The sequence below is a fragment of the Sapajus apella genome, unplaced genomic scaffold, assembly GCF_009761245.1.
Source record: "Sapajus apella isolate SASKATOON/1434 unplaced genomic scaffold, GSC_monkey_1.0 scaffold127, whole genome shotgun sequence".
NCBI classification, from domain to species: domain Eukaryota; kingdom Metazoa; phylum Chordata; class Mammalia; order Primates; family Cebidae; genus Sapajus; species Sapajus apella.
The window spans coordinates 1,182,010-1,204,149 of NW_022437067.1; the positions used below are offsets into that span (position 1 = coordinate 1,182,010).

General features: G+C 54.2%; 1 protein-coding gene and 1 long non-coding RNA gene across 10 annotated transcripts in view; both read left to right on the top strand.

Moving 5' to 3' along the window:
* Window positions 1-22,140, top strand: part of PRKCZ (protein kinase C zeta) — a 125,145-nt gene that overhangs the window by 72,768 nt on the left and 30,237 nt on the right. For 8 of the 9 annotated variants that reach the window (XM_032262146.1, XM_032262145.1, XM_032262151.1 and 5 more), the window contains 5 exons: window positions 1,473-1,558; window positions 8,838-8,969; window positions 10,996-11,077; window positions 12,839-12,891; window positions 14,413-14,601. In XM_032262146.1, coding sequence (XP_032118037.1) covers window positions 1,473-1,558; window positions 8,838-8,969; window positions 10,996-11,077; window positions 12,839-12,891; window positions 14,413-14,601 — 542 coding nt within the window. The remainder of the gene's footprint in view (window positions 1-1,472; window positions 1,559-8,837; window positions 8,970-10,995; window positions 11,078-12,838; window positions 12,892-14,412; window positions 14,602-22,140) is intronic. The other variant, XM_032262154.1, reaches the window with a different exon arrangement.
* Window positions 19,871-21,620, top strand: LOC116539317. Its single transcript, XR_004263993.1, has 3 exons — window positions 19,871-20,871; window positions 20,949-20,974; window positions 21,129-21,620. It is a non-coding gene; the product is annotated as an uncharacterized LOC116539317 (long non-coding RNA).

The following is a 22,140-nucleotide window of genomic DNA, read 5'->3' on the forward strand; positions in this document are numbered from 1 at the left end:
GCTGTGCGTCCCGCCTTCGGCTCCGCCCCCGGCTGTGCGCCGTCGCGCCTGTGGCCCGCGGCACCTCTGTCTTCTCCGCTCCACGCGCTTCTCTCTTTTCAGAGACGGTTGGCGGGCACCGGCGCCTCCCGAGGGGACGGTTAGACCTGCGGACTCGTGGAGCTGGGACCTGCCGTGGGCTGGTCAGGGCAAGACACGGGCCCCCTTTTCGTGGGCAGAGCCACGTGGGGGCTCACCCGACCTCCGCAGGGCTGAGGGCCATCGGGGCCGAAAGTGGCCGCTCCCGGGGCTGCGCCTCGTGCGGAGCCCAGGCCGGGCGCCCAGGTGGGTGCAGGGCGGAAGGGGCGCAGGCTGCACGGCCCAGCCTGCCCTCCGGTCTCTGCGGGTCGCGTCTGTGTCGCCAGGCCTCTGTCGATCTCGCGCTGTGCCCGGGGCGTCGGGACCGCGGCTGCTGCTGCTGAGGGCCACGTGGGCCTAGTGCCCCCGCGCGCCCGAGGACCGCTGACTTCTGGGTTTCGCGCTGAATCTCCCACTTAGAGGAAGAGGAGCAGGTTTCCCCTCCGTGTGACCTGATTGCAGCGGTTTCCAGCCAGAGCTAGTCGTTCGCTTGTTTTAAAAACATTCCCTTGCAATTTCCACTTCAGTGTGTTCGTGGCACTCTTATTCGGGTCATGAAGTCGCTTTTATGATGGAACTTTATAAAAGCACAAAGCTCCCCGTTGTATGTTGTGTTTCTGAAGATTCTGTTTACACACACATTAGTTTCAAAGTGTTTCGGAGGCGCGAAGGGAGACCCGGTTACGAGGAGGGACAAGACAGCCTTCTGGTCACTTTTCATAAGCAGCCCCGTCCGCGTGGGCCGACTGTCAGATGCGGGTTAGAAAGGTGGTTTCTGGACTTGGCTCTCCCGCCCTGAGATTTATTAGGTTAAAGGAAACTCGACTGGAGAGCCCGGGCCTCGCGCCGCCTGTGTCTGGCGAGTTGCTGAAGTCAGCGGCGCTCTGTCTTATGCTGGCTCAGGCCCCAGCGCGCCCTCCACTCTCCCTCCTCTGACAGTCATGTGTAAATATCGAGGCCCCTTTGAGCTGTCCCTGTGTAGAAAAAGGCCTGTTTTTCATGGGGCCGCCTGGGGAGAGGGTGGGTGGAGAGGAAAACAGGCGGAGGGCAGACGGGCTGGCCCGTGCTGGCCTGGAGCGACTTCACGGTTCCACAGTCAGTGAGCTGCCGTAAGGACCCCAGCTCCATCCTCAGCTGGGTTAGTGTCTGCAGCCGCTGAGGCCTTGACACCATGGAGATCATGTGAGGAGAGGCAGAGAGAGGCCACCTGGAGGCCGTCATTCCAGCCCTGCCTTCACAGCCTGGGAGGACGTTGCGGCCACCACCACCCGGACAGGAGCAGCCTGTCCCAGCTGCACCCTGTGTGGCTTGTGGCCGCCACCCGTGTCTTTATGCCTTTATCCTGTCCTTTCCAGAGTCCATCTACCGCCGGGGAGCCAGAAGATGGAGAAAACTGTACCGTGCCAACGGCCATCTCTTCCAAGCCAAGCGCTTTAACAGGGTGAGTGCCCCTCGGGACTGGTCCCTCAAGGGGCCTTTTGTTACTTTTAAAAGCAGAGAGAGAGGAGGGGAAGCAAGTCCTGCTGAGCGCAGGCTGGGCTCTTTTCGGTGCCTGAGGGCAGGGTTACAGCGATGCTTTCTCTGGTGCAGGATGGGGCCTTGGCTAGGGCTGTCTGAGGCGGGAAGTGCCCTCTGGGCCTTTTCCTGTATGGAGGCTGCCCAGTGAATGTCGTCTGTGTCTGCCTGGCTGTGTGACTCTTACCAGGGCTCAGAGCTCACTCGCTGGCCTGAGGCCCCAGCCTGCCTGCATCCAGAGTAGGGTGGCCACACTCCACATGAAGTGCCAGATACGTGTTCCTAGCTGCACACAGGGTTTCCTTTCGGCAGCAAGAGTCACCAGGAGCCCCGGAAGCTCCTTCAGCCCCCATCCCTGCTTGGCCCTCTGTCTTTCCACCAGCCGCCCATGGGGGACCTTTACATAGGATGCTTAGGTTACTTCCCTTGCTCCTCATTATGTTGCTTTTCTACGAAATGGGTGATTCAGATGCTTTTGTAATTGTTGTGTTTCACAGTGGGAGGGGAGGTGTCTGGGGTGCCTTGGTGGCCCCGGAGTTTGTCCCACACAGGGAGTGACTTGGGGGTGCATGGAAGTGTACAGGGCCTGTCCCCACTGTGGGATTCCACACAGAGCACCCCACGGCCCCTCACATGCCACCGCCCAGTCAGCCCTGTGCCTCCTGCAGTCTGTCCCCATGACAGGTGGCTGCCAGCCCAGCCATCTCCAGCCCAATGAGGCACTGAGGCCACTATGTGCTGGTTCAGTCCCAGCCCTGCTGCTTCCTCTGTCTTCACCCCACCCTCCCTATGCTCAGTGGCAGGAGGGTTCACGGACATGTGTCACTGCGAGAGAGCTTCATGGAAGCTGCCCGGTTGTCAGGAGTGGTGGCCCTGGGGCTACCTTTGCATTCCACGCCCACCTGCCACATGGTCTCACATGTCAACCTCCGCTGGGCATCTGGCCCCTCCGTCTCCTGGAGTGCCCCCAGGTCACCTGCCCCTCTTTCTACTCCCATGGTCAGCCCTCTAGACCATCAGGCAGTTCTGTGCATGGGAGCCACTCCTCTCCACTGTTTGTGCGGTCCCCATCGTGTGGCAAGAATGGGTCTGGACTCCCATTCCTCTTCGGGCTGACCCAGGCAGAGATGCAGGACAAGCTCCTGAGTGACTGAAGAGGGGTGTGGAGGGAACTAGGCTCCAGGAGATGAGCAGGCCAGTGCTGGGAAGACCTCGACATTGCCTGGAGAGCCCAGCGGACTTCTGATCATACTGAGGTCAGTGCAGAGGAGATGCCAGGAGTACTGAGAACGTGGCAGGCACGGGAGAGTTGAGCCAGTGTCTGGGAGGCCCTGAGGATGAGGTTGGGGACACCAGGATGTGGAGAGCCTAGGTGGCTGTGTGCTTAGGGCAGGTGGGTGTGGGTGAACAGGCAGCCTGGCCCAGGCTGGCACTCAGGAGAGTGTGGCTGGAGGTGGCCACATTGGGGGTGTCTGTGGAGAATGGTACCAGGGAGGGTTGCAGCACGGAGATCCTGTCGGCACCCCAGCCCACCTTGGCCGCCTTCTCCGAGGACACGGGTGAGCTTTCCAGGGCTGCAGAACAGAACACCGCTAACTGGCGGCTTAAACCACAGAAGCCTGCTGTCCTGCAGTTGGGGGCTAGAGGTCCGAAGCGAAGGTACCGTTATTAGTCAGGGCTCTCCAGAGAGACAGAAGTGATAGGATGGGCGTACGTGAAAGGAGTTTACTGGGGAGAATTGGCCCTCACGCTCACAAGGTAAAGTCCCGTGATAGACCGTCTGGCAGGCTGGAGAAGAAGGAAGTCAGTGGTGGCTCATTCCGAGTCCGAAAGCCTCAAAAGCAGGGAAGTCAACCCTGCAGGCCCCAGAACCCTCTAGCAAACCACTGGTGTAAGTCCCAGAGTCCAAAGGCCGAAGAACCTGGAGCCTGATGTCCAAGGGCAGGACGAACGGCAGGAAGCTTCCGGCATGGGGGAGCGATGAAAGCCTGAGACCCAGCAAGCCGCTCCTCCCGCCTGCTTCCGCCTGCTCCAGCTTCGGGAGAGTGTGGCTGGAGGCGGCCACGCTTCTAGCCCTCAACTGTGACTAGATGGTGCCCACCCACACTGAGGGTGGGTCTTGCTGTCCCGGTTCACTGACTCAAATGTCAATCTCCTGGTGGCACCCTCAGACACACCTGGAAGCAGTATGTCACCAGTTCTCTAGGTGACATTACCCGTTACAGTGCCACAGCACTGCCAGCTCCTTCCCCCACATATTCTGGGAGCTGCGCACAGCATTGTTCCTGGGCTCACAGAGGAACCACTCACCCTCCTTCCGTTGCACGTGGCCTGAGTGAACCCTGCCCACCCAGTGACACGGGCCAGGGCTCCAGGCAGCGCAGGGTGCTGGCCTTTGACCAAGCAGCTTTTAGGAGAAAAGTCCGTTCTGCCGATAGCCGGTGCAGACCATAAGTGACCCTCCCCACCACCAGGAGCAGAACCTTTTCCTTTTTCTGGACACTGGAGAAGCAGGTGGCAGGTGGACCCACCACAGCCCTGCTCTACTGTGGAAGTGCAGCCCTTCCGGGCACATGGACAAGCCAGTTTCACAAACACAGAGGCTGAGGCGAGATGGGGCCAAAGCCTGCACTGGGAGGGCAGACGCCCTGTGGTTTACCCCGCCCCATTTCCCCCTAATTGTGCCCAGGTTCTGATCTCCCCTCCTGTCAGTGATGTTTTCTGCCCAGACCTCAGAGCTGCTCCATGTAGCGCTCACTTCGTGTTAATTGCAGGACCGCTCAGATCACCTCCACTGTCACTTCAGTGACATTGGAGGCATTTCAGGAGGGAAGCGCTTGGTTTTGCGTGAATCAGCAAGACTTAAAGGGGAACAAGCACCCAGGAGGACTTTTCCGTGCTCTTTGTTGGTGAGCTGAGGATGAAAGAGTGGGTGTCAGTTGCTCGGGACTGGGGCTCCCTGCCTGGGTCTTTGTGTGGACTTGAAATGACTGTGTTGTACCATGAGAAGGAAGTGCTCAGTGGGGGAGCCAAAGGGAGAGAGCCAGTGAGGTTCTGGAGGAGGAGGTGAGGAGGGGCTGCCTCCTCCCCGTGAGGGACAGTGCTGGGGGAACAGGGAAGCCCACTCAGTGGGACAGAGCTGCTGGGTCAGAGCTGGCCCTGGGCCCCTGGGGCCGAGCACTTCCTGTAGAGGAGGTAGGAGGAGATCCCCCAGTAAATCCTGAGGAGGCGATTGGTTAATTATCGGCCCCAGAACGGGGTGGGGAGGGAGGAGGGGGGCAGAAATCCAGGCTGCTGGCTCCCATCACATTAAACCTGCAGGTGGATTAAGGTTAAAAAAAATTGGGCCCGGCGAGGTGGCTCATGCCTGTAATCCCAAAACTTTGGGAGGCCGAGGTGGGTGGATCACTTAAAGCCAGGAGTTCGAGATCCACCTGGCCAACATGGTGAAACTCCATCTCCACTACAAATACAAAAATTAGCTGGGCATGATGCTGTGTGCCTGTAATCCCAGCTACTCAGGAGTCTGACGCAGGAGAATCGCTTGAACAGAGGTGAGGGTTACAGTGAGCTAACATTGTGCCACTGGGTGACAGAGTGAGGTTACATCTCAAATAAATAAATAAAAAATAAACCTAGAAGCCCTGCAGATCTCTGGAGCAAAACTTGGCAGTGAGGACCAGAGGGTCTTCAGACTCAGCCACACAGACTTCTCAGATTTTTTTACTTTCCAAATTAAATGCAAAAAAACACACAGAAAAAGTGTTTGTAGCACATAAAATCCAGAAGAGATGCAAACAACTCACACTTTGGATTAAAGAGCTCCTACACAAGGGCTTTTGGTAGATGCTGGGACTGAGAAGCTGAGCACGGGTGTGAATGACTGATACGTAAGACTATGGTCGTTCGTAGATGAGGACAGCTTGACCACAGATGATCAAGGAAACACACGACGTTTTCTCTGTCAATATCGTAGATGTTAAAAGTAATTAAAGCCCAGGGTTGCTGTCATGGGGTCTGCCAACCCTGGGGATATGAGGTAGATGTGGACCCTACTCTCTGGAAATCACACAGGAAATGTGCGGCCCTGCCATGTTCCCGTGCGGCCTCTCTTCAAAAGAAATCGCCCGCATTTGGAGGTTTGTGTTGGGAAGATCAGCTCAGCATTATTTTTACAAGCAAGAGTGGGAATCGTGTTTGGAGTTAGCCGCTCCCTTTGCTGTGAACCACCCACTCCGTCACGTGGGGCATAAACCATGGTGGGCCACGTCTCCGAGTTGTGGCTGCTGAAGAATCCCCCCTGCTGGTGGCACACAGGCTACGAATGCCACAGGGACAGCTGGGTGGGCGGCCCAGGACTTTGGCCTTTATCATGAGTGGACAGAGGAGTGACTACTTGGGTCCCTGGAGAAGAAGAGGCTATAGAGGGTGAGGGTGGGGAAGGGAAATGAGAAGATGCCACCCAGGAGCAGCAGTGCCTGTCAGGCTTGGTCCAAGCAGTGCCCTCAGGTGGCTGGCAGAGGCCAGCGCAGTTCCTCTTCAAGCCAGCCTCAAAGAATTTCCTCCGATTAATGAATCGGGCATCTGAGCTCGCAGTTGAAAACGACAGAACACAGTGGGAAGCAGGCTGTCTTGAGCCTGAGCTGGCAAAAGCCCAGACGGGGGCTCCGACCAGCAGAATAGGTAAAGATGTGGTATCTAAAACATGGAAATGTGGCATTGAAAATATGAGCAGGGAGGCCAGGTGTGGTGGCTCATGCCTGTAATCCCAGCACTTTGGAAGGCCAAGTCAGGCAGATTATCTGAGGTCAGGAGTTCATGATCAGCCTGGCCAACATGGTGAAACCTCGTCACTACAAAAATTAACTGGGTGTGGTGGCAGGTGCCTGTAATCCCAGCTCCTCGGGAGGCTGAGACTGGAGAATCACTTGAACCGGGAGGCAGAGGTTGCAGTGAGCTGAGATCATGCCACTCCACTCCAGCCTGGGCAACAGAGCAAGACTGTCTCAGGAAAAAAGAGAAAGAAAGAAAAGAGCAGGGAACAAGTTGGCAGCGTGTAAAACAGACTTAAACGTTTTAGCATTAAGCTATGAATTCCTGTAAGTTTCTGAGGATGGAAACTTGGAGTTCAGGTTTTATTTTTTTAATGTCCTGTTTCCTGAAATGTTGCTAATTGAAATGTAGGTTTGAAACAAGAGCCTTTGACAGAGCTTGGGCAGCCTCACCTGCAAAGCACACACGAGGTCTCTGGTGGCCACTGGCCCTCGACAGACTGCCGCTGCCCTTGTCAGCAGTTGTCCTGGCCTGACCCCAGCTAAGAGTGGCTCCCCACGGAAAGGAACCTGGTCAGTTTTTTTGTTTGTTTGGGTTTTTTTTTTTTTTTTTTTTTTTTTGAGACAGTGTCACTCTGCCAGGCTGGAGTGCAGTGGCGTGACCTCGGCTCACTGCAACCTCTGCCTCCCGGGTTCGAGCAATTCTCCTGCCTCAGCCTCCTGAGTGGCCGGGATTACAGGTGCTGCCACCATGCCTGGCTAATTTTTGTATTTCAGTAGAGATGGGGTTTCACCGTGTTGGCCAGGCTTGCCTTAAACTCCTGACCTCAAGTGATCACCTGTCTCGGCCTCCCACAAAGTGCTGGGATTACAGGCATGAGCCACTGCACCCGACCAACCTTGGTTAATTGGTAAAGACACCTGGTGGCTGCGAATTTGGTCTTAAATAGGACCCTAGCATTGCAGAGTAAGGTCTTAAAGGGTGACCGAAAGAAAGCCAAACACGTTAGGCACGGTATAGCCAAAAAAACTTGATTTTTAAATAACGGCATTAGAAATGGAAGCTGGTGTTCTCCTGCGCTGTGGAAACAGAGGATAGTGGAGCAGGTCTGCACAGCCGAAGCGCCCCCTTTCACTCCAGGGTCCGTGCATTCAGCGGGTGCCGACTGGGGCAAAACTCCTGATGCCAGCATTAAGCTAGATTGGCTCCGAGTTGGAGGTCTTGGGTGGGATGCCCCTCACCCCTCCCTCGTTCAGATAGAGTGCACGGTCCTGGCCTGGCTCTGCCGTGGGTGGGCTGGTGTAGGTGGCATGTGCCAAGGATGTGCAGCCAGCTCATTTTCCTGTTATGGAAGTTGAAAGTGATGGTGAGTGCGTGTTTTCTTGCCTGGTGCCCGCTGTGTGCTGGGCACTGTCCTAGGTGCTAGTCACGCTGTGGGGAAGAGTCCCCAGGGGCTGGTGTCCCAAGCAGGCTCTTCCTGATAGCAAAAGGGTCCCGTACAGGGCATGGGCCCTGTTTGCTCAGCTGCACCTGACGCCTGCACGTGCTGAGGGTCCCCGCTCCTCACATGAATTCAGTGCCAGCCGTTTACAGTTCGCTGTGTCTGTGCTTCCTAACTCGAGAGTGAAGTGAGACTGTCTAATAGGAAGGAAATTCGTGAAAAATGGTAAAGTAGGGAAAAGCATATGAAAGGTTGTCTGGAAAAAATCTAAATTGGAGACTCCGGGTATGCAGTGACAGTGCAGATGCGCCCCTTAACTGCCAGGACCCCTTCGGGCACTTGGGCAAGGCAGCAAACACCCAGGCAGGTCCCAACAACATTCATTTTTGTGCCTTTTGTAACGTTTAAACATTCTTGAAAACATCACCAAATAAGCTGATAATTACTGTCATTTTTGAATTGTTTAGAATTATGAAGAATAAAGAAGGATGGTTTTAAATCTTGAAAAATAGTGAACAAAGAATACTGAGATAATTGCCGGCTGCCATGTAGCGGTTCAGGATGTTCATGAGTCTGCGTTTGCCTTCTCAGAGGCTGTTGGGAGGAGGTTCTGTCTGAATGAACGCCAAGCAGGGGGCATCCCCCGCATTCTGCTCAGCCCTAGACGGGACCCAGGTCCCTAAACAGGACTCCAGGCCACTGTACGCAGAGCATGGCAGGAGCTGCAGCCCCCTGCCTCTGCAAGCCAGGGGGCCTTGCCTGAGATAGAGCAGAGTTCCAGGCCTCCCCCTGGGGCCGTTGGTTCCCCCAACCTTGGCATGGACCCAAGAGGGGGCTACTGAGCTCTGGCCAGCCTGGCACTTGGAAGGGACAAGGGACCGGGGCCACCTGTGGCCCGGCTCAGTGTCCTGTTTTGAGAAGGTGCGGGTGTGGAAGGCCCTGCCTGGCCCCTCAGCGTGGCCTGGGCCTGACGTTCTGTTCCTGTCTGCAGAGAGCGTACTGCGGCCAGTGCAGTGAGAGGATATGGGGCCTCGCGAAGCAAGGCTACAGGTGCATCAACTGCAAACTGCTGGTCCATAAGCGCTGCCACGGCCTCGTCCCGCTGACCTGCAGGAGGCATATGGTGAGTTTGGGGCTGGGGAGCCCATGGGGAGCACAGGCAGGGCCGGGGTATGGCTGCCAGCCCACCGTCCAAGCTCACCTTGATGGCCCTGGGTTCTTCAAGACGGGCCCTGGTGCTGTCCTGTCTCTGGGCTGCAACATGAGGCTAGGCAGCAGTCTCGGGTAGGACCCATCTTCCTGAGCCCCCATGAGCCCCTGGCACCCTCTGCTCAGTGGGACAGGGTTAGGGTTCATTCATACCCCAGTCCTGCACCGGCTCTTGGGGCTATGGAGGTAAGAGCCAGGTCTGACCTAGTAGCACTGGGCACGCCAAGAGGCTCCGAATGTCTGGAGCCCCTCCCTGGCATCCTCCTTGGGAAGCCATGCCCAGCCTGTGATGAGGTCGGCACCTTCCCTCCCCTGTCCCTAAGTGCTTGGACTTGAAGCTTCCAGGCCTTTTGGGGCTTGGTCGACTTTGCGTTACTGAGTCCTCAGGCCGTCTCTGGGATTCTGTGTGACACCCTGCGTCTCACTGAACCCCGGGCCTCGGCCCGGACTGAGTGTTAACCCACTGAGCCCCGCTGCAGTGTGCAGGGGGTGTGTTGGGGAGGGTGGCTTGCCTGCAGGTGTGGGGGGGTGGTTGTCGGGGAGGGTGGCTTGTCTGCAGGTGTGGGGAGGAGTGTGTCCGAGGGAGGTGGCTTGTCTGCAGCTTGTGGGGGATAGGGTGTCCAGGGAGGGTGGCTTGTCTGCAGGTACGGGGGGTGGGGGGTTATGTCCGGGGAGGGTGGCTTGTCTGCAGCTTGCGGGGGATGGGGTGTCCAGGGAGGGTGGCTTGTCTGCAGGTGCGGGGGGTTGGGGGGGTATGTCCGGGGAGGGTGGCTTGTCTGCATCTTGCTGTGGCATGGATGGAAAGGTGCTTTTGGGGGTGATGTGCCGTCTCTTCTGTTACGGGACAATGACAGAGTCCGGATCGGGGTGTTACCCCAGGATCACCAGGCGCAGAGATGGGGGCCACACACGCATTGGCACAGTTCTTCCAGAGGTCCCTTAGCTGCATCTGCCGAAAAGCCTGCCATGCCCTTTGACCCCATAGGTCTGTTGTGGCATAAGCAAATGAGACCAGCCCCAGATGTGGCCTGTTAGAGGAGAAGGGAGGCCGGTGCCTGCCACCCAGCTGACCACTCATAGGGGTGGCTCCATGATGACCCATCTGCAATCAGGACCAGAGGCCTTTAGGTTGGTCCTCGGATGCCTGGTTACAGACAAGATGCAGCATTGGGACAGGGGGTTACCACGTGTTGTGCAAAATGTCCCGTTTATAAAGCACGTGGTGGAAAGGCCATGACCTACAGCACTGAGTGGTCGCCTCTGTAGAATCGTGGGTAACGTTTACGTTCTTCATATAATCAGTGCGATAGTGTAACAATTATATTCTTTTTTTTCTTTTACTTTTTTTTTTTTTTTTTTAAGACGGGGTTTCACCATCTTGGTCAGGCTGGTCTTGAACTCCTGACCTCAGGTAATCCGCCCACCTTGGTCACCAAAGTTCTTGGATTACAGGCATGAGCCACCACGCCCGGCCACAATTATGTTCTTATGCACTGTGTTACAATATACGCGTTGTAATATGTAAATACGTAAATCATAGAAAGTTTTGAAGTGGCCAGATGCGGTGGCCCACACCTGTAATCCCAAGTTTGGGGGCCCAGGGTGGGAGGATCACTTGAGGCCAGGAGTTCAAGACCAGCCTGGGCAATATGGTGAGACCCCATCTCTACAAAAAATACAAAAATTAGCCGGGTGTGGTGGTGCACACCTGTAGTCCCAAGTACTCTGGAAGCTGAGGCGGAGGATTGCTTGAGCTCAGGAGGTCGAAGCTACCATGAGCTGTGATCGTGCCACTGCACTCCAGCCTGGACGATGACAAAGCGTGACCCTGTCTGTAAAATTTTTTTTAATTACAAAAAGTCACAAAGTGTTTACAGAAGCTGCATTATGACCCTGCTCCAGCACCCAGTCACACTGCCATCCCTCCGCCTCTCTGCCAGGATTCTGTCATGCCTTCCCAAGAACCTCCAGTAGACGACAAGAACGAGGACGCCGACCTTCCTTCTGAGGAGACAGATGGAAGTAGGTGCTGCTCCCTTCTGGCTGGGTGGAGCCTGGGCTTTGCCTCACCCTGCTCACATCTGCCTCTGGCCACGAGTCCTTTCCCAGGCCCGTTTGCTCTACAGGGGTCATTGTCCGAAAGCCTGGCCACCCTTCCCCAAGGTTGGGGACAAAGCTCTCCAGGGCCTCCTCTCAATCCTTGGCAGAGATGGGCAGGGCACACTGGCCCTCCCTGAGGCTGCTGGACAGGGATGACTCCGTGAAGCACTGTTGTGGGAGCCTGTGTGCAGAGCCTCTTCCTGTACACCAGCTCCGGGGTTCTCAAAGGCACTTAGCACAGCGGCCACCACTGGGCACCTCCACAGTCTGGCTGCTGCACAGAGCTGAGCCCTGTCGGGAAAGGCTGGCGAGGTGGCTGCTGCGTGCACAGCGTGGCTGGGGCATGGTCCTTGGAGTTTTGTGAGGTTTTGTTTGGGGGTGGGGCTTCTTTTATGCTGAGAAGCATTCAGAGATCTCAAACACCAGCTGGACCCACAGCCCAGCTCTGGGCCTCCAAACCTGTACCACTGCACGAGGTGCGAGAGCCTCACTTTCACTTGATGCATGTGAGTTCTGTCCTGTTGGGAGCCTGGAAGGACATATGAGACCACAGAACATAAAACACTTAAGTGCACTCAGTGCCTCACGCAAAAGTTGCCTCACAAACAACTGCCTGCCCACCCGCCCTCCACCCACCATCCACTGTATTTGTATACATCCATACCTCACGCATGCATGCATGCGTGTATCCATCCATCCTCGATGCATACATCTATTCTCCATCCATCCATCCTCCATCTATCCATTCTCCATCCATCCTCCATCCATCCATTCATCCTCCATCCATCCTCCATCCATCCATCCATCCTCCATCCATCCATCCATCCTCCATCCATCCAACCATCCTCCATCCATCCATCAATCCATCCATCCATCCATCCTCCATTCTCCATCCATCCTCCATTCTCCATCCATCCTCCATCCATCCATCCTCCATCCATTCATCCTCCATCCATCCATCCTCTATCCATCCATCCATCCATCCTCCATCCATTCATCCTCCATCCATCCATTCATCCTCTCTCCATCCATCCATCCATCCTCTATCCATCCATCCATCCATCCATCCTCCATCCATTCATCCTCCATCCATCCATCCATCCATCCTCCATCCATCCATCCATCCATCCTCCATCCATCCATCCCCCATCCATCCATCCTCTATCCATTCATCCTCCATCCTTCCATCCATCCATCCTCTAACATATATACATCCGTACCTCATCCATCCACCCACATAGCCATCCAGCCAGGCTTCAGCCAGCCATCTTCCAGCCACCTTCCACCCATCCACCTGTTGTCCACTCACGTCTCCATCTTTCCATCTTCCATCCATGCATCCATTCATCCTCCATCTAGTCATCCTCCATTCATCCACTCCTGCCCCCACCTACCCATTCTCTAGACACCAAAATCTGATGACTAATTATCTGCAGATACGCCCCTGGGGATGTATGTCACAAATGTACCTCCCCAGGTCCCATGGTCAGAGTCAGCAGGTCTGGGTGGGACCCAGGAAACTGCATTTTGAGAAGCCTCTAAACTAAAATCAGACTTGGCTGCTGAGTAGAGTTACCCTTCACTGCCACCCTGCGGAGGAGTGAGGCCCACGGGGTTGCTGTGTTGCCAGCGTGTTCCTGACGGCACCCGTTAATGCCCCTTCCTTCCTTCCTCTCTCACCAGTTCCTTACATTTCCTCATCCCGGAAACATGACAGCATTAAAGATGACTCCGAGGTGAGTGCAAAGCAGCTCGCTACCATTTCTGACGTCCTCTGGAAAGCCTGTGAGCCTGTCTCTGGAACAGCTGTGGAAATCTAGATGTGAAGCAGACTCGGTCCCGGACACTGCTGATCCTCACAGCAGAAGGGGAGGCGTGTCTAGAAGGAAGTCCTTATTCTTGGGTCTTGCTTCAGGCACATCCTTGATGAATCCCTGGAGGCAGCTGTCCCTGAAGGTGTTCTGGGGACCACACACTGGGGGGAAGCTGTGCCCTTGCACCCTCTTCACCCAGGCGGTGCGGTGGCCCAGGGGCTGGCTTCTGAGCTGTAATTTTTATCAAGCTGTGTCTGCACCACCGCCAAAAGTTGCCTCATTTGGCCACCCTGCAGAACCTTCTGGTGCCCTTTCATGTCCTTCCCCAACTTGAGCCAACGGGCTCAACTTGAGCCTCATATCTGGCCATCTCTGCCCCATAAATCCTGAGAAGGGAACAGAAGCTTGCTGCGCTCTCAGCCTCGCCTCATAAAACCCAGGAAAGGGCTGCACCGGCGAAGCATGCCTTTCCAGAGTCCCAGCACATGTCACCCTCACAACTCATGCTCCTGCATGGCCATCCTGTCTAGAGGGAGGCTGGGGCACTTAGAAAGCAGAATCCAAGGCCAGGCACGGTGGCTCACGCCTCCAGTCCCGACACTTTGAGAGGCTGGGCCAGGCAGATCGCTTGAGTCAGGGAGTTCAAGAAGAGCCTGGGCAGCATAGCAAAACCCTGTTCCTACAGAAATAAATTAGCTGGGCATGGTGGTGTGGGGCTGTGGTCCCAGTTGCTTGGGAGGTGAGTTGGGAGGACTGCCTGAGCCTGGGAGGCAGAGGCTGCAGTGAGCCGAGATCGCACCCCTGCGCTCCAGTCTGAGCAGCAGAGCAAGACCCTGTCTCAGAAAAAGCAGAACCCATTTTGCTGCACAGAACGGCACCTCCCAGTTAGCGACCTCCTCCACCCCGACATCCTTGCCAGGTATAGCGGCGGGAGGCAGAGCCTTCTGTTCTTCCTCGGAGCGCCTTTCTCCTTTCGTTTCTAATAGTTTCTAATCACGCGTGCTTGCCGGTCTGGCAGCTCTTGGCAGGCATTAGCTGCGTTTGCTTTACCTTCCTTCCCCTGAGCAGGGGCCCTGGTGGGGAAGGATGAGCCCAGGCCCTGGGTCGCATGTGCCTGTGGCCACCTGTTCAGCCCAACTGACAGGGCTGAGGGCCCAGGGTCCCTCCCACCTGCACCTGTGACCAGAGCCGTGGTCTGCAGAGACAGCTTTCAGCTTTCTGGTGCCTTCCTCGGAAGCACACAGGCCTAAGTTCTTATCTTTTGTAATCCAGTTTAGACGGGAGTTTGCGGGTGGGATCTGTGGGGCGCAGAGCTGAGACTCGGGTTGTGGGACTCTGAGCTCTGAGGATCAGATCTGTGTTGGGGCCACACGAGCGATGCCTGGTCCTCTGGGTCTCCTGGAGCAACCCCTCACTTTCTGGGGTCTTGTTCTTCCTCCATAGGACCTTAAGCCAGTTATCGATGGGATGGATGGAATCAAAATCTCTCAGGGGCTTGGGCTGCAGGACTTCGACCTAATCAGAGTCATCGGGCGCGGGAGTTACGCCAAGGTTCTCCTGGTGAGGTTGAAGAAGAACGACCAAATTTACGCCATGAAAGTGGTGAAGAAAGAGCTGGTGCATGATGACGAGGTAGGTGCAGCTTCTCATGGGGCTCGGGGTCCCAGACACGCCGCCCTGGGGTAGGTGCCACTTCTCATGGGGCTCGGGGTCCCAGACACGCTGCCCTGGGGTAGGTGCCATTTCTAACGAGGCTCGGGGTCCCAGACACGCTGCCCTGGGGTAGGTGCCATTTCTCACGAGGCTCGGGGTCCCAGATATGCTGCCCTGGGGTAGGTGCCACTTCTCATGGGGCATGGGGTCCCAGACACGCCACCTGGGGTAGGTGCCACTTCTTGCAGGCTTAGGGTCCTGTACACGCCACCTGGAGTAGGTGCCACTTCTCATGGGGCAGGGGGTTGTAGACATGCCGCCTGGGGTAGGTGCCACTTCTCATGGGGCTCAGGGTCCCGGGATGTGCCACCCTGGGGTAGGTGCCACTTCTCACAGGGCACAGGGTCCCGGGACACGCCACCCTGGGGTAGGTGCCACTTCTCATGGGGTACAGGGTCCTGGGACACACAGGTCCTGCCCTGGGGCCACCTCCTTGGGAAGAGGACAGTCAAAGGCCGTAATGAACGCTCCGGGCTTTAGCGGAATTAATTCGTGCACGAGAGCCCTGGCCTCATATTGACGCAGTTTGTGCAAAATCAATAGTCGTGCGTGCCGCACCCAGGATGTGTTCTGGCAAGTGCCTGGTTAGTTGATTGCACCGTAGTGTGGACATCCCAGTGTGTGCTGCACAAACCTGCACAGCGCAGCCAACTCTGTGGTAGCTGCGAGTCCGTACGGCGGTCAGCGCACTGCACACCACAGCCACGAGTGGACACACAGAGAGCATGTGTGTGTCTGAGCTTAGAAAAGGTGAAGGTGGGGGTCCTGGTCTCCAAGGATGTTTTCACCCTTGTTAGGAAATCACTGGGGTTGAGCTGAACTGGGTGGATGATGGGGTGGGACAGGAAGCAGCCCAGAGGCTCTGCCCAGCTCTGTCCTGCACGAGGCCACAGCTTTTCGGGACACGCTGAGCTGCTGTGGCTCTTTATAGCAGACCTTCCCACGTCAGCTGTTTCTGGGGGAGATGTTCATTGATTATAGGATCAATGGTTTATTTGTTGAAATCTGTTTTTTTCCCTTGAAACAGGGTCTCACTCTGTCACCCAGGCTGGAGTGACTTGATCACAGCCCACTGTAGCTTCAGACTCCCCAGCTCAAGTGGTCCTCCCACCTCAGCCTCTGGAGTGTTGGGACTACAGGCATGGGTGACTCCCCCAGCTGTATAACTTTTGTATTTTTTGTGGAGGCAGCATCTCACTCTGTTACCCAGGCTGGAGTGCAAAGTGTGATCATGGCTCACCTCCTGCCGGGCTCAGGTGATCCTCCCACCTCTGCCTCCGGGGGAACAAGGACTACAGGTGTGCACCACCACTCCTGGCTATTTTTTGTGATTTTTTTTTTTTTTTTTTCCTGAGACAGAGTCTCACACTGTTGCCCGGGCTGGAGTGCATTGGCATGAACTTGGCTCACTGGAAACTCCACCTCCTAGGTTCAAGCAATTCTCCTGCCTCAGCCTCCCAAGTAGCTGGAACTGCAGGCGCCCACCACCATGCCCAGCTAATTTTTTGTATTTTTAGTAGAGGCAGAGTTTTACTGTGTTGGCCAGGCTGGTCTCAAACTCCTGAACTGGTGATCTGCCCACCTTGGCCTTGCAAATTGCTGGGATTACAAGTGTGAGCACCGCACCCAGCCTATTTTTGTGTTTTTTTGTAGAGTTGGGGTTCTGCTCTGTTGCCCAGGCTGGTCTCAAATTCCTGTGCTTATGCACTCTGCTGGCCTCGGCCTCCCAGAGTGCTGGAATTACAGGCATGAGCCACTGCTCCTGGCCTATTCGTTGAAATCTTAATTCTGACTTCATAGACCTTTTTCTTTTAATTATAGTAAAATACACATGACATAGAAATTGCTATTTTAAAATGTATAGTTAAACGCCCGGGCGTAGTGGCACACACCTGTAATCCCAACACTTGGAGAGGCTGAGACGGGTGGATCACTTGAGGTCAGGAGTTTAAGACCAGCCTGACCAATATGATGAAACCCCAGCTCTACTAAAAACACAAAAATTCACCAGGCGTGGTGGTGCACACTTGTAATTCCAGCTACTCAGAGGCTGAGACAGGAGAATCTCTTCAACCCAGGAGGTGGAGGTTGCAGTGAGCCAAGATCACGCCACTGCACTCCAGCCTGGGCGACAGAGGAGACTCTGTCTTAAAAAAATAAAGAAATCAAATAAAGAAATAAAGTGTGCAGTTAGGCGGCTTTTCAAACATTGGGTATGGTGTTAGGCACCTTTAACCTCGGTCTGAGTCCAGAATGTTTTCCTTTTTTTTTTTTTTTTTCCAGAAAAAAAAAAAAAGAAAAAAAAAAAAAAGGAAAAGAATAAAGAAAAGGAAGAAAGAGGAAGAGGAAGAGGGAGAGAGAATAGGGGTGTTGCTTTATTGCCCGGGCTAGAATGCAGTCTAAAACTGGGTATGCCTGTAATTGTGTTTAATAATAGAGACATAAAAAAAAAAAATGAGGGAAGAAAATAATTAACAAGCACCCAACCAATATTTCATTTAAACCTGTAAATACGTGTGTTGTAGTACTGATAAGAGTGTATATTTTGTGTATTTAAAGTGGAGAGTTCTATGAATGTTAATTAAGTCTACTTGTTCTGGGTCTGAGTTCAAGTCCTGAATATCGGTGTTAACTTTCTGTCTCATTGATCTGTCTAATGTTGATGTTGAAGTCTCCCACTATTATTGTGTGGGAGTCCAAGTCTCTTTATAAGTCTTATATATCTGGGTATTCCTGTATTGGGTGCGTATATATTTAGGATCTTTAGCTCTTCTTGTTACATTGATCCTTTTGTCTTTATGTAATGTCCTTCTTTGCTTCTTTTGATCTTTGTTGCTTTGAAATCTATTTTATCAGCAAAAATTGCAATGCCTGCTTTCTATTTATTTATTTTTGCACTCCATTTGGTTGGTAAATTTTTCACCATCCCTTTGTTTTGAGTCTTTGTGTATCCTTGCATGTGAGATGGGTCTGGATGTAGCATACCAATGGGTCTTGGCTTTTTTTGCCTGTCTGTGTCTTTGGATTGGGGGATTTAGTTGATTTAAATTTAGAATTAATAACAATATATATGAGTTTGATGCTGTCATTTAATGTTGGCTGGCTGTTTTGCCCATTAATTGATGCGATTTCTTAATTATGTTGATGTTCTTTATTTTTTGGCATTTTTTAGAAAGGCTGATACTGGTTGTTCCTTTCTATGTGTAGTGGTTCTTTCAGAAGCTCTTGTAAAGCAGGCCTGGTGGTGATGAAATCTCTGAGTGCTTGCTTGTTCACAAAAGATTTTATTTTTCCTTCGCTTATGAAGCTTAGTTTGGCTGGATGTAAAATTCTGGGTTGAAAGTTCTTTTCTTTAAGGATGTTGAATATTGGCCCCCACTCTCTTCTGTCTTGTAGGGTTTCTGCTGAGAGATCTGCTGTGAGTCTGATGGGCTTCCCTTTGTGGGTAACCTGACCTTTCTCTCTGGCTGCCCTCAGTATTTTCTCTTTCATTTCAACCCTGGTGAATCTGGCGATTATGTGCCTTGAGGTTGGTCTTCTTGAGGAATATCTTTGTGGTGTTCTCTGTATTTCCTGGAGTTGAATATTGTCCTGCCTTGCTAGGTTGGGAAAGTTTTCCTGAATAATATCCTGAAGCGTATTTTCCAGCTTGGATTGATTCTCTTCGTCACATTCAGGTACACCTATCAAACGTAGATTAGGTCTTTTCACATAGTCCCATATTTCTTGGAGACTTTGCTTGTTCTTTTTTATCCTTTTTTCTCTAATCTTGTCTTTTTGTTTATTTCATGAAGTTGGTCTTCGACCTCTGATATCTTTTCTTCTGCTTGATCAATTCGGCTGTTAAAACTTGTGCATAGTTCGCAAAGTTCTCGTGTTGTGTTTTTCAACTCCATTAATTCACTTATATTCCTCTCTAAATTGTGTATTCTTGTTAACATTTCGTCAAACCTTTTTTCAAAGTTCTTAGTTTCTTTGCATTGGGTTAGAACAAGTTCTTTTAATTCCCAGAAGTTTCTTATCATCCACTTTTTAAAGTCAGCTTCTGCTAATGGAACACAGTCTTTCTCCATCAGGCCTTGTTCTGTTGCTGATGAGGAACTGTGATCCCCTGTAGAGGGAGAGGCATTCTGATTTTGGGTATTCTCAGCCTTTTTGGGCTGGTTTCTTCCCTTCATTATAGATTTATCCATCTGTGGTCTTTATAATTACCGTCTTTATAGTTGGGTTTCTGAATGGACGTCCAACTTGTTGATTCCCGGCACTAGAATCTGAGCAACCCACTGCGCCGGCCAAAACAGCGGCGTTAAGATTGATGGTGCTTTTCTGACTCTGCACCAAGAACCGCTGCTCCAAGGCAGCGGCAAAACCGCCTCACCGGCCTCAAGAGTCGCGCTGGCAACACGTGGGGCTCCTCCGCTGGGAATCTCCTGGTGCGTGAGCAACAAAAATTGATCTGAAAGTGCGGCGTCCTCTGGTTCTCTGCTCTTTCAGTGGGAGCTGCAATCCCGAGCTGCTAGTGATCAGCCATCTTGGATCTTTCTCCCATGGCTTGAATGTTTTCCTCACCCCAAAAGAAGACCCCCTCCCCACTCCCCACTTCCCCTCTTCGTCAGCTCCAGTGGCCTGCGATCAGTCTTCTGCCTCTGCAGACTTCCCGCTTCTGCGCAATTTACGAAACAGAGTCTGTGAGCTTGGTGTCTGGCTTCAGGGGCCATCCGCCTCAGGCCTTCCTCTCTGCCTGGTGGGTAATGTCCCGCTGGACGGTGGGCACTCTGCCTGCCTCAGGCCTTCCTCTCTGCCTGGCGGGTAATGTCCCCCTGGACGGTGGCACTCTGCCCGCCTCAGGCCTTCCCCTCTGCCTGGCGGGTAATGTTGTCCTGCTGGACGGTGGGTACCCCACGTGTGTGCATGCAGCTGCTGAGGCGCATTTGCAGCATCCACTCTCTTGGCTGTTGTGAGTGGTGCTGCTGCAGAGTTCACATACAAGAATCCGTTTGAGTCTATTTCCAGTTCTTTTGAGTGCAGACGACCTAGCAGTGGAGTTGCTTCATCATGTGGTGATTCTCTGCTTAACCGGTGGGGACCTGCCAGGCTGTCTCCCACACAGCCGCGCCATGTCACCTCCCTGCCAGCAGCACACTGCCTGTTTCTGCAGGTCCGCAGCAGCACATGTCATTTTGATGATCGCCATCCTAACAAGCGTGCAGCTGGGGCTTTGACTGGTGTTTCTCTGATGATTTCAGCGTCTTCATGCACTTGTTGGCTTCTTGTATTTTTGGCCTTCGCTTTTATAGCTGAATGCAGGTTGTGTCTCTGAGCAGAAAAAAGGCCGATGTGTGGGTGGCAGGAATGCTGCTGTCACCAAGTGCTGAGAGCACAGAAGGCAGCTGGGTGGGTGCTTATCCAGCCCCAGTGGGCCACAGAGGGGCTCCCTCCCTGCTAGCCAGGCTTGGGGCTGGGGCTGAGCCTCTACTCGCCCTCCCAGCAGGCCATATCTGTGTAGTGCACAGGCGGTCCAGCGACCCCTCATTCCTGGATGCTGAGCTCACAAGTGGGTGCCAGCGTCCATGCCGTGCGTGGAGGAACGGAGGCCTGAGAGGTGTGGTGCCCTGCTGACAGCCCTGCTGCTGGCCAGCGGCAGCACGCGACAATTCCCACCCCCTTCGCAGCCCACCCCAGCCAGCTGGAAGGTTAATGGGAAATATGAGAGCAAGTTGGCGGGACCTCACAAAGGCATTTGCAGGAGTCCCTGCTGCGGTTTTGTTCTGTCTTGAAATCATTCCCTGTGCACCAGGATGTACAGATGGGGACTCGGATTCCCTTTCGAGACGAGCCTGATTCCAGGAGTTGTTGAATGCTTGGATGGTTGGTTCTAGAAATTTCTTTCTCCCCACAAAGACACTGCACTCTCTGGGGCCAGGCTCACCTCTTGTTCCCCGGGGAGGGTCACTGGCAAGCCGCTTCCCACCAGTTGTGCTGCACCAGCCCCACATAGAGCTGGGTGTGCCTTGAACTCAGCAGCGCTGCCTCCAGGAGGGTCCACTTGGTTTTGCTGAGGGCTATGTAGGTCATGATGGCAACACTCACGTCCCTGCAGGCCCACAGTGGGTGGGTGCTGCCGGTGAGGGCCATTGGTGGAGGAGTGGAGGAGTCACAGCCAACCCACCAGGTTTTCAGCCCCTGGAGGTGGGAGGATCGATGGAGCCCCGGAGGTCAAGGCTGCAGTGAGCGGTGATCGCACCCCTGCACTCCAGCCGGCTCAGGTGGGAGGAGCCCTGGAGCCCCGGAGGTTAAGGCTGCAGTGAGCGGTGATCACACCCCTGCACTCCAGCCGGCTCAGGTGGGAGGATCCCTGGAGCCCCAGAGGTCGAGGCTGCAGTGAGCGGTGATCACACCCCTGCACTCCAGCTGGCTCAGGTGGGAGGATCCCTGGAGCCCTAGAGGTCGAGGCTGCAGTGAGCGGTGATCGCACCCCTGCACTCCAGCCTATCTTGGACGCATCTTTTTCACTGTCATTTTTCTAACCCTGAAGATAAGACAAGGGGTTGACCTAGGAGGGCTTGGGAGCCTTGTCCCGCTCTACTTCCTGGGGTCGAGATGAGACCAAGCTGTAGGATCTTTGTGACTCTGAAGTTGACTTTGACCTTGCAGCATTTTGCTGAACTCCAGGGTGAATTAGGAGGCTGACAGCCCTGTGGTTACAGCCAGTGCTTTGGCCATGGGTGTGGGCCTGTCCCAGGCTTAGTAGTAGCTGTGGGACCTGGTAGAATCTGCTTAGCCCTCCAGCGCAGTTTCCTCGTGTCCCAGCTGGAAATAATACCTGCCTCCCGGAACTGTTAGGGCAAAGCCCGGAGACCAGAGGCCAGCATACCACCAGAGCTGGTGGCTTTGGTGATTGTGGTGGAGATGGTGGTGGTGATGATGGTGATTGTGATGATGACGGCGGTGGTGAAGGTGATGGTAACAGCAACAATGATGGTGGTGGAGGTGGAGGCAGGGGTGGATGTGACAGTGTTGATGACGGTGGTGGTGATGGTGACAGTGACGATGATGGTGGGAGTGGATGGTGACAGTGATGACAGTAGTGGTGATGGCAGTGGTGAAGGTGATGGTGATGGTGACAGCCACAGGGATGATGGTGGGGTGGGTGGAGGTGGGGTGGATGGTGATGACGGTGATGGTGGTGGTGATGGTGACAGCCACAGGGATGATGGTGGGGTGGGTGATGACGGTGATGGTGGTGGTGATGGTGACAGCCACAGGGATGATGGTGGGGTGGGTGGTGATGACGGTGATGGTGGTGGTGATGGTGACAGCCACAGGGATGATGGTGGTGTGGGTGGAGGTGGGGTGGATGGTGACATTGGTGGTGATGCAGTTCCTAATGGGTGTTTTCTTTTCCTCTCTGCATTGTCTTCCCGAAAGCAGAGGGGAGAGACTCCCCCCTTGCCTCCC